The 11,738-nt window shown below is 55.0% G+C and overlaps 2 protein-coding genes across 2 annotated transcripts in view; both read left to right on the top strand.

Annotated features, from left to right (window-relative positions):
* Positions 1-203: 203 nt before the first annotated feature.
* On the top strand, positions 204-5,115 carry LOC104132337 (myosin light chain kinase, smooth muscle). Its single transcript, XM_035901162.1, has 9 exons — positions 204-633; positions 2,520-2,610; positions 2,698-2,901; positions 3,152-3,369; positions 3,729-3,852; positions 3,931-4,083; positions 4,257-4,377; positions 4,454-4,544; positions 4,937-5,115. The coding sequence occupies exons 1-9, from the start codon at positions 204-206 to the stop codon at positions 5,113-5,115; spliced, it is 1,611 nt and encodes a 536-aa protein (XP_035757055.1).
* A 29-nt stretch (positions 5,116-5,144) lies between these two features.
* FMNL1 (formin like 1) overlaps positions 5,145-11,738 on the top strand; it is a 26,784-nt gene continuing 20,190 nt past the window's right edge. The window contains exons 1-2 of the mRNA XM_035901156.1: positions 5,145-5,209; positions 7,664-7,721. Coding sequence (XP_035757049.1) covers positions 5,145-5,209; positions 7,664-7,721 — 123 coding nt within the window. The remainder of the gene's footprint in view (positions 5,210-7,663; positions 7,722-11,738) is intronic.

Below are 11,738 nucleotides of genomic sequence, written 5' to 3'. Positions count from 1 at the left end.
CTGACATCAAGTGGCTGTTGGGATGCCTCGCATGCCTGGGCCGTATCCTGCCTCTCCCTGTGCTGGGAGCAGCCCAGCAAAACCCGCACGGCCTCATCCTGCCCCAGAGAGGGGTCCGGAGCCAAGTGGGGTCAGGACCTGCTGCCAGCAGTGCCAGACATCAGCCGGGCCAGGTCTCCGTCACCCCTTGTCAGGCAGGCAGGATGCAGCCAGCCGTACTCCATTGTCACCCTGCTGCTGTCCCCAGACAGGCCATCACCGTGTCCTACTCCCGTCCCTGGTGTCCCTGTCCCCAGCAGTCGATATCCCAGCAGGGTCGAGCTGAGCGCACTGACGGCATCGCCGAGCCGGGAGCATCCACTGCATCCCTCACCCACGAGGTGCCGGTGGGGACCCCTCCCGGCCCTTGCACCCCCACCCCGTGGCTCTGCCCTGCCAGTGGCAAGGTCACAGGGGCAGGCAAGCAGCGAAGCCATGGTGGCCCTGCCACTGCCCTGGTGCTGGGGACGCTTGTCCTCAACACCCTGCCGGCGGCTGTGGACTTTGTGCTGAGCGCGGGAGTGGCGGCGGCGACGCGTCTGCTGGTGCTGGCAGAGCCCCAAATCGCCCACGAGACCCGGCTTTGGAGAGCAGGTAACAGCAGGGTGCCATCCCCTCTGCTCGGGGGGATGCCGTGACACGAGGGTCCCCAGGGAGGACAGGTCCCCCTGCGGTGCTGCTGTCCCCATTCCCAGCTCTGGAGGCAGCTCTAGGAGGAAATCACAGCCTTATGCCCATGTTAAAGCAGGGGAAACTGAGACACGGCAGCATCCCGGGTGCCAGAGCGACCACATGGTCCTGCTTTTGGGGGAGAAAGGCTGAAAAACCCTGGTTTTGCTTCAGTCCTCAGGGCTCAGAGGGGTTTTGCAACACCCTCTTCCCCTTGGTTTCCCTGAACCTGGAGCCGAGCTCACCCAGGGAAGCCTAAAGCCCAGGACAGGTTTTGGGGGAGCGATGGCTCCGCTGGGATATTGGCTGCAGGTGGAGCTGGGAATAGGGGTGCAGGTGTGGGTACTCACCCTCTCTGCAGGAGCCCACCCATGGGTGGGGAAGGAGGTGGGGGCATGCCTGGGGCTGGGCTGCCAGAGGATTTAGCTGCAGAGAGGCTCAGCTATGCTGGGAGGGTTGTGCTTTGTGCTATGTCATGAGGTGTGTCAGGTCTTTACAGACAGCCTGCTTCCTCCCGCCTCACCACCCCCCCCAGATTTCTCTGGCTGAGACCCCTGCATTGCAGCCCTGTGACTCTGTACAGTGCTAAATGGGGTGTTGGGGGTGGTTTGGGCCCACAGTGCTGGATCTGGTTTGGGGAGGGCTCAGTGATGGTGCTGATGGTTGTTTATTCCCCCAAGTCCGGAAATGTTCCACTGGGAAGGAAAGGGAGGGGAGAGCCGGGGCTGTTCCCAGCACTGGAGCGGGATGCCCGGAGACAGCCCTGAGACATCCCTGTATGTGTGGTCCCAGTGGTCCTCAAACCCCAGCATTGCCCCTTCCTCCCTCCCTCCAGCTCCCTGGTGGCTCTGTGGTGACCGGGAAGGATCCAGGACCTGCTGGTGCCCTGGGACAGGACAGGACTGGACAGTGACAGGTCAGTGCTGTGGTTCTTTGGCTTGGGGTTTGGGTGCTGCTGCCCAGCACCCTTGGGTGTCATTGCCCTGTCCTCCCAACCTTTGTGTGGATGGAGCAGGGAGGGGATATGCACAAGGATGTGCCTTTGCCCTAGAAATGTGGCTTTTCCTGGGGATTTCCTGGCTGATGCAAAACGGGCCATGAGAAAAATGGTGGCTTTGAGCCTGAGCTGCTACTGGGAAGATGTTGTCCCCACCTGAGGAGAGGGGCCCTTGCTTTAAAACTGAGTTTGGCCCCTTGCTGGGACTCTTTGGGGCCATCAAGATGTCAACTCTTGGGTAGGGTGAAGAGGTGGGGTAGAGGTGGAAACATGCTGGTGGTCTCCTGTGGCAGGGAGAAGGTGCAGGGCTCTGGGGAGCAGCCAGAGTGGACACGCAGGCATCGCCTGCCTCGGCACCTGTGTCCAGCACCCATCCTGACTGCGCCGGCACCCAGCGAGGAGCTGGTGGCACCACCATGTCCCAGGCAGAAGGTACGGCCAAGCCCCCCCATCTGTCCCGGGGGAGGCGCAGGATTTGTGCAGGGATCCCAGTGCTGGTGTGACACCCCCCCCATCATCACCAATCTCCATCCCATCCTGTTTAATGGCCCCATTTTGCTTGGATTTTTGATTCTAAAAGCACCTTTTGCCCCAAACCCTGATTTGTAGGGTGCTGGGCTTCTCCAGGAGCTCCTGTAGCAGCAACCCCTGTCCCCATGTTCCCCCTGGTCCCATCTGCTCCATGTGGGGAGGGCGGTCAGACCTTGATGGAGCTGGGGGGGCACAGAAAGAAGCACTGGAGGGGAAGTACGGGTAGCTGGTCCCCAAAGTGTGAGGGATCCATGCACGGACCATCCTGCTCTAACCCTCCCAGGAGGCGCAGAGACCTTTGAATACTGTGATGTGGTCATCAACAGCCAGGAGAAGGTTTCAGACCAGTACACACAGCTGGAGAAGTTGGGAGAGTAAGTGGGGGGTCCCACATCCCCACCGCTTGGGGATGCAGGGTGCTGGCGATGGCTCCTCCATCTTTCATCCTTGCTCTGTCCCAGGGGAAAATTTGGAACGGTGTACCAGCTGCAGGAAAAAGCCACCGGCAAAATCCGGGCTGGGAAATATTTCCGGACGCGGACGGCTAAAGAGAAACAGGCGGCTCAGGCTGAGGTGGAGCTCATGAACCTGCTGCATCACCCACGCCTCGTGCAGTGCCTTGCTGCCTTCCAGGGCCCCGTTGAACTGGTGATGGTGATGGAGTAGTGAGTGTGTGCGGGGACAGAGTCAAATTTGGGGTGGTGGGGACAGTGCTGAACCCTGCAAGGAAGAGGGTAGGGTCCCTGCACTGTCGGGTGCTGGCATGGGGTGTTGGATGGATGGAGAACCTGCAGATCCTGGAGATACGGGTGGTGAGATCCTCCCAGAGTGCTGAGTCTGGGTTCCCTGGTGGGGCTTCTCCTCCTGAGGGCTGGTAGACCTCAGCAGGGTCCCCAGCACCTTGTCCTCCCCCAGTGTGGCAGGCGGGGAGCTCTTTGAGCGCATCGTGGACGATGATTTCGAGCACACAGAGCCCAGCAGCACCCAGTACATGCGGCAGATCCTGGAGGGGCTACAGTTCATGCATGGCCAGGCCGTCGTCCACCTTGACCTCAAACCTGAGAACATCGTCTGCATCAGCCCCAGCAGCCACTGGCTCAAGATCATTGACTTTGGCTTGGCACGGAAGCTGGGTAAGCGAGGAGAGGAATCCTGGGGAACCAGGGCAGGGAGTGTCACCATCATGGGAACATGATCTGGCTGGACATGTCAGCAAGGAGCTTGCATCCTCCTGCCCATGTCTTTGGGATGGGCAGCCCTATGGCACCAGATCAGGGGCCTTAAGATGCTCTGGGGAAACCTGCATGTCCCCAGCCCTGCCTGCAAGGTGGAGACCCTCAAGGCCCCTGTGCCTGTGGGTGCCAAATGGGTCCTGGAGGGCAGCAGCTCCACCTGGAGGCAGGGTCTCATCCACCTGGCTTGTGTTGGCGTGCAGTTGGGCTGCCCCAGGGAGATCCCAGCTGGACGCCTGCCCCATGCATCTTCCCTGCAGCTCCAGATGCCCCTGTGAAGGTGTTGCACGGCACCCCTGAGTTCATGGCTCCGGAAGTGGTTGCCTTTGAGCCTGTGGGCTTCTCTACTGACATGTGGAGCGTTGGTGTCATCTGCTACATCCTGTGAGTGGCCTCTTGGGCACAGCAGGTCAGGGCTGGAGGGTCTGAGCTGTCCCTGATGTCCTTGCATCACCTCTCCAGGCTGAGTGGGGAGTCCCCCTTCCAGGGGGATGACGACATGGAGACGCTGAGCAACATCACAGCTGCTCAGTGGGACTTTGAGGAGGAGACCTTCTCGGAGATCTCCCAGCAAGCCAAGGACTTCATCAGCCAACTGCTGCAGAAGGACCCCCGGTAGGACCTGAGGCTGGCTGTGGGGTGCTGGGCTGGGCTTTGGGGTGCCAAGGGGCCGGGCAGAGGAATGCACTGAATACGGTTGGTGGAGGGGATGCTCCATGGGGCCATGCCAGCAGCTGAGGGTCTGATGGTGGAGAAGCGCCCCCCATGACCACCCCGTCTGCCCCCAGCCACCGGCTCTCCAGCGCAGGGGCTCTGCTGCACCCCTGGCTGCAGCAGCCCCAGCCCAGCAGCACCAAAGCACTGTCAAAGGAGAGGATCAAGCAGTTCCTGACTCGTCGGAAGTGGCAGGTACTGGGTGGAAAGATGAGGACGTGGGGATGGGGATGGCTCTGGTGGGGCTCAGTGCTCCTTCTCTTCTCTCCAGAAAACAGGCAAAGCTCTGCTGGCCCTCAACAGGTTGACCTTGCTGTCCCAGAGCCCAGAGAGGAAAGCATCAGAGGCTCAGGATGAGGAAGGTGATGGCCCCTGAAGCATCATCCCCAACACACCCCACCAACCCACTTCTCTCTGCTTTGTCACCCCCCAACCCTTGCTCCTGGGCAGCTTCCCCCACCTTTGCTCCAACCTGCCCTGGTGCCACCAAACACCCAGGTATGTGCCCACTGTGGTCTTTCTGCTCCAGGCCAGCATTAGTGCCCTGAAGTCCTCTTCATCCTCATCCTCAAGGGGCCATCTCTGATGCACCCTTAGAACAGGAGCATCCTGCTCTGCAGGGCTGGGATCTGTGTGTGATCCAGAGCTGATCCCATGGGACCTGGCCCACAGCTGCCAGATGTGTTCCTCCAGCAGAGGAGGGAGGTTGAACTCAGCCAGCTCCTCACTGTTCCCCCTGTCCATCTGCCCACAGACCCAGGCTGCAGCCCCGAGGAGGACCAAGCCTCTGGGTCTCTGCCCCAACGAGGTCCCAGCTTCTCAGAGCTGCTGAAAGACCATGAGGAGGAAGAGGAAGGTGGGAGCACTGCGGCCGCAGGGGAGGCAGAGAGCAGTGTCAGTGTGGTCATCGCACCCCAGCCCTGGACCACCTAGAGCAGCAGGTGGGAGAGGAGCAGGGAGCGATGGGGATGAAACCTCCTCCAGATGCTGACACGATGGCCCAGACCCCAGGGCTCCTCTCCTATGGGTGAGCTCTAGGGTGCCATGGTACTGGTGTGGGATCTGCTGTCCCCAGCAAGGAACGAGTTTTCCTGTCTGCATGGCTGCCTGGGCTTGAGCTGTCACCAATAAAGCACTGAGGATCCCTGCACTCCCTGTGCTGCTTCTTTTTCCCCCCAAAAAATAACTGGGAGGGGTGGGAAAGAGCTGCCCAAGATATGCCCACCCTTTGGGAACTGGCACCAGGCCCTCCCTCCACCTGGGCCACCACTCTTGTCTTCTCCAGGAGAGATGCTGGCCCTGGGGATAGGACTGGGTGGGGATGGCTCTAGCCTCATCATCAAGGGGGGTTGGCATCATGTCCTGAACCCACAAGCAGGAGGAGCCAGGATAAGCCCTGGGGACCCTGCTCTCCCCATTTCTGGGTCAACTCTAGTAGCAGCAGGGCTGGAAGGAGCCCAGAAGCTGCTGCGTGACCTCCAACCTCCTCCTAAGGGGGCAGCTTGGGCACAAATTGGTGTTTGGGAGCCCTTCTCCTTCAACAAAAAGCACACAGCCCTGGCGAAGAACACCCCCAGGCACCAGTATGAGCTGGGGGACACCCAGCTGGCAAGGTGGCCTGGAGGTCCTTGTGGACACCAAGTTGACCGTGAACCAGCAATGGGCCCTTGCTGCAAAGAAAGCAAATGGTGTCCTGAGCTGTGTTAGACAATGTGTTGCCAGCAGGTGGAGGGAGGTGATTCTTGTCCTTGTTCACCACTGGTGAGGCTGTGTCTGGAGGGCTGTGTCATATTCTGGGGTCCCCAGGACAAGAGAGAAACGGACACTCTGGAGGGAGTTCAGTGAAGGATGATGGAGGGACTGGAGCACCTTGCCTACGAGGACAGACTGAGAGAGTTGGAACGGTTTAGTCAAGAGAAGAAAAAGCTCAGGGGGTATCTCCTTAATATACATAAATACCTGAAAGGGTGCAGAGAGGATGGAGCCAGGATCTTCTTGGTGGTGCCCAGAGGCCATGGGCACCAACTGAAACATAGGAGGTTCCATGTGAACCTCAGGAAACGCTGCTTTTTTTTTTTTTTTTTAAACTGGTGATAGAGAACTGGCAGAGGTTGCCCAGCGAGGTTGTGTGATCTCCATCCTTGGAGATATTAAAGAACTGTCTAGGCATGGTCCTGGGCAACCTGCTCTAGGTGGCCCTGCTGGAGCAGGGGGATGGACCAGATGACCTCCAGAGGTTCCTTCCAACCTCAACCATCCTGTGATTCTGTGAAAACCCACCTCCTGTGGAAGCTGGGCTGGGGGCTCCTCTCCTCCAGCCCATGCTGACACTGGAGAACTTGCGAAGGTGTCTTAGTTGGAGTGGTGCAGCCCTGTGCCCACTGCCAGGGTGCGGCCGTGCCAAATAATACATGGCTGAGGTAGAGCTTTGATCCTTCCTCTTCCTCTTCCGCCACCCCTGCTGGGGGAGGCCGCCAGGGGGTGGGAGGGAAGTGTTATTTTATTAAACAGAACCGAATCCACCCACTCTCACAACCGGGGTGGGGACAAGCATCTGAGAGCTCTGGCTGGGAGTGCTCATGGGACGCAAATGAAAGGGGCACCAACCCTCGGGGCTGCTGCTGGACGGGCAATGACAAACCCGCTTTCTGATAGTTTCCCTGAACCCTCCAGGAAGTTGATGGCCACCACAGCAGGAGGTTTCCCTATCAGGATTTGGCATTCTGCTGCCTCCGGAGACGGTAGACCAGCTGGAGCACCTGTGGTGCCTTGGATGGGGAACTTCATGGCTTTTATCTGCTCTTCTCTCGGGTTAATGGGGTGGGATGCTGTCGCCTTCCTGTCCTGTTAGTGGCATTGACTCTCCAGCTGACGAGGCTTTATCAGCACCCAGGCCTGGCTTGAATTTTTGTGGCAAAGCCTGTTCCTGTTAATAACGTCCATGGCTGGTGGCTGCTTCTGGGTACATCTGACCACGGGAAGTAGGAGACTACTGCTGTGTGTTGGAGTTGTAACATGCTCTGCCCAGGACTTGGTCGTCTCTTCCCTTGTTGGAAACAGGAGATGCAACTTAAGAAGGAATTCAAATTGGAAGGTGGTGCATGGACCTCCCCCTTTTGGGGGCCACCTTGATGTTTTCATTGCTTGGCATGCTGTAGGTCATTCCTGCCAGGGTTTGTCTATGTAATTTTAGTGGCCAGGTGAGACATCTCCTGACAGAGCTCACCTGCTTTCCATTCCTCCCATGTTTTCCATGGGAGAAGTAGATTCACTGCTCTGAGTTGGAGTAGAAGCTCCTTAGAAACAAATAAACAAACAAAAAATATTCCATGTTCTATCCTCAGCATTTGTTTTCCCTTTCCAGAGGAACAGAGGAAGGCTGAGGAACCCCTTTCTCCTCCACTGCTCTTCTCTCTGTGTCCACACACATCATATCCCAATTTTTACCCGTTATCTATTCCATGTTTTCCTTGTTACACAGACTCCCAACCCACGTGCATCCCTTGGGAAACAAGCTGAATGCCTTCAAGCTGCAGATGGTAAGCAAACACCAAGTTACGTATAATCAATCCCTTAATGAGCTATTTACCATGTGACACTACCAAAATATTTCTGGTTGGGAACTATGTTTATCTTCATGTGTTTTCCAAACTCCTCACAGCCCTGCAAATCCATGTCCCAGGACTCCAGACTTGAGCTTTCTCTCTATCATCCTGTATTTTATACTGCAAAACCTGATTTACCTACAGAAGCAGATGATTTACTGACAGAAGGAACACGTTTCTTCTCTGTCCACTGCTTCCCATGGCTTAACACATTAAAACATGTGCTTGAAAAAGCAATGGACTAAATGAAGAGCGGGGTCTTCCCTGGAACTCATTACAGCCACCAAGAAATTCAGCAGCACTGGAAATAGAAATCCAATCTCAGCATCTCAGAGGCAAGGGAATTAAGATCTTGATCCTTCCATCAAGGAAGACTCTTGGGTTGACCTCTGCTTCAGCCACACAACTTCAGAGCAGGTCCTCAAATCATCAGCAATCCTCCATCAAGGTGAAAATGAAGAGTGATGCCCTTGTGGGACCTTGAGAAACGCTTCCCTCCCTGTCTCAGGTACCCCTAGGTCCAGCTTTGTGGAGGTCGGTGAGGAGGGGTCAGCTGTCCAATTACCCTCAAGCTTCTGGAGCTTAATCCTTCAGTGCCAAGTTATCATGATAAATCTGGGTTTATTCTGGGCTGCACAATCTAGGTCTAGGAATGCTTATCTGGATGAGGAACTAGTGCCTGGGAAGCTCTAATATCAAGAAATATTATTTTTTGGTGGACCTGCAGCTTCAGGGGAAAAAAACCAGAAGAGTACAATGTCTTGCTTGAGTGGTTTTCGGCAAATTGAAATTAATTAAGGAAACAAACCTAAGGCTGAAGTCAACCTTAATGTAAAAAAAAAAAAATAAATTAGCCCTGGGCACATGTGGAAGATGATTATTTGAACACATTGTTTCTAGAATGTTTTTTTAAGGACTGTTGTAGCAGGGAGTGAACAGCCACCGCCTAACTTGAATGGTCAGATGAAAGCCTTCACGTATCACAAATCAAAACCAGAAGAGTGGCAAAAGGAGAGAAGACACGAGAGGATGAGCAACAGATGCAAGGGTGGTTAAACGAAGAGAGGAGCTGGAAGTGATGAAGGAACGTCAGTAATACCTGAGTTGTGATGCACGTGTTTCTTGGCAGAGCTCCCCAAGTGAAGCGGGGTGTCCTCACATCCCAAAGGGCTTGGCCAGGTCCCAGGCAGGTTCTGGGGGGTCAGGAAGCTCTTGGTGGTCACACAGCTCAGCAACCATCACCCCAAGGTGCAGTTGGCTAGGATGGGTCATGCAGGGCCCAAGAGAAGAGCAGGTAAGAGCCATGGAATCTCCCAACCAAGGGACCAAGGGCACTCCAGCTGGTCTAGCATCTCCAGTGGCACCTTGGTCTCTGGGGCTGAGATGGGCAGTGAGCAGGATGCTCCCACACCTCGTCTTCCTCGCAGCACTGGTGCAAGGACTCCCATGTTTGACCTGCACCAAAGACCTCCAGCGGCCAAAGAAACCAGGACTGGGCTCCCTCTTTGCAGGTCTCTACTGTGGCCACAGGGATCAGTGCAACCCCAAATCCCTTGTGAAACACCTCCCCATGCAAAGGGGGCTGTAAGCCCTTTGGGCCCATGTGTTTCATGTCCTGCTTTCACAGCCTTCATCCCACCATCGCAGCCCTCCCCACGGCCAGGACATGGTACCGTTGGCCTCGCCCCTGCTTCTCCTGGGGATGGAGAGCCACAACTGTCCTGCATTTCAGCCCCATCCTGCCCAGCCCTGTCTCTGCCACACCAAGTCAGGAGGGACCTGGTGGAACCTCTGAGGTCAAAGTCTGGCCCCGCCTGGCCCAGCTGGCAGTCTGGGACCTGTCCTAGCACCCATCTCCCACCAGGCTCGGCCCACGCTGGGTCTCCTTTGTGATGGTGTCCACTCCTATTCTGCATCCCCAGCTGGGATCCCAACCCTGGTGTTTCCCACCAGGAAAGGTCCTTGCGCCCTTTTCCAGCTGCCATCAAGAAGGTGTTGCCAGCATGAATGTGGGTGCTCTGACAGCACTCAGGTTGTACCCCAACATGGCTGCAAGGTGCTCACAGGGGGATCCAGACCTTGGGGTCCCCAAAGACCCCCCCGCCCCATAGCAGAGCCCATCCACGGCATGCAACAGCTCTGGATGAAAGCCCTGGTCCTCACACATGATCCCAGGGACATCTTCTCTCCTGGGCACACCTCTGGGACAGTGTTGGGGTGGCTGTCCCTGTCCCCACAGGGGGCTGCAATGCCTTCCCTTAAAAACCAGGACTAGGGAATTAACTGCAAAATATTTAATGAGCTGCTGAAATATTTAATGAAGTGCAGAGAGATTTCAACTGCAAAATTGAGCTCTGGAAAATGAGAACAAAGCCAAATGTGGGTGACCCCAATTTCAGTGCCGCTGAGCCACCCACAGCTCCTCTCTGACCTCCCAAACCCCCAGAGATGATGGGGAGGACGCAGCACTGCGCCAAGGGCAGCTCGGCAATCAGGGGCAGCTCCCTGCTTCGGTGGCAGCTGCCCGCACGCGTTGAGCGTCCCCCGGCTGGGATTTGGGGTTTGCGGAGGGCGGGAGAGGTTGGCAGAACAGGTCTGGCGCGTTCCCCCGGTCCCTGCGGTGGCGAGCGCCTTGCCCCAACACCTTGGCTGGTCTTGCTGAATGGGAGATGCCACGAGAGCCGGACGGACGTGGTAACGCTGGTGTCTGGCCCTGGGGCTGCATGGGGGATTCCGGACCACAGTGGATTGTGGGGGTCCCAGTATCCCACCTGGATCCGTCCTCCACCCAACCCTCAGCAGATCTTCCCTCAAAATTTAAGCAAATCTGGCCAAATCTCAGTAAATCTCACTGAATCACGCCAAATCTCAGCGGAATGGTGCGCTTCGTGCCCCGGCAGCTGTTTGGAGCTATGGTTGTTGGTGCCGGTGCAGTAGGAGCCATGGGGAGATGCCTGGCTCTGTGCGGGCAGGAGTTGGGTGTAGATGGGGTGCAACCGGCTGCCATGTCCCTGACTGTGCATGGAGGGTGCTCCACCGAAGGGGATGGGTGCTGCGGCTCCACAGTGGGGAGCATGGGTACCAATGGTGGCTCCATTCCCGTGTGCCCCATGCCGTGGCACCCATGGGCAAGGAGGTGCTGCTCGGCTGGTGGCAGAGCAGGAGCATTTGGGGCCCTCCCAGCAGGGCTGTCACCTGCCCACGCTGTGCCAAGCCCAGCACAGGGAGCCCCCAGACCCAGTGTGACACCCTCCAGAGAGCCCCTGCCCATGGGTGCAATGAGTTTGCTCAGCCTCAGCTCTTCCCCCTGTGGTGGCCAAGGCAGGGAGAGAGAGGGGAAGAGGGGAGGGAGCCCAGGGCTGCTGTCCTTGCTCCCATCTGCCCCTTAAAAACCAAAAATAGAATAAAATAATAAAATAATGTTGAAAAGTAAATTAAAAAAATTAATAAGATTTTTTTGAAGTAAAATAAAATAAAATTGTAGGATAAATAAGTAAAAAATTTAAAAATTTAATAAAATAATAAAATCAAATCAAATAAAAAATAAGATTTTAAACAGATAAAATAAAAAATAATAAAATAAAAATTGAAATAAAAAGAAAATAGACTGAAATAAAAGTTTAAAAGTGCAATAAAATACAAGTTAAAATAATAAAATAAAATAATCAATGCCTAAAATAAAAATAAAGAAGGAAATTAAAATAAAAAATGAAATAAAATTTAGATAATTAATTAAAGGGAAGTAAACTAAAAAATGAAAATAAAAAGGATAAAATAAGATGAAATAAAATGACATAATAAATTAAGATAAAATAAAAATAAAATAAGGCAAAATAAAATAAGAGGAAATAAAATAAGATGAAATAAAAGAAGACAAAATAAAATAAGACATAATAGACTAAGATAAAATAAAATAGGACCAAAAAAAAAAAGACTAAGCTAAAATAAAGA

The sequence above is a fragment of the Egretta garzetta genome, unplaced genomic scaffold (assembly GCF_000687185.1).
Source record: "Egretta garzetta isolate BGI_Z169 unplaced genomic scaffold, ASM68718v1 scaffold551, whole genome shotgun sequence".
NCBI lineage: Eukaryota > Metazoa > Chordata > Aves > Pelecaniformes > Ardeidae > Egretta > Egretta garzetta.
The sequence above is the reverse complement of the archived record's forward strand: the minus strand, read 5'-3'. Positions and strand labels throughout refer to the sequence as shown.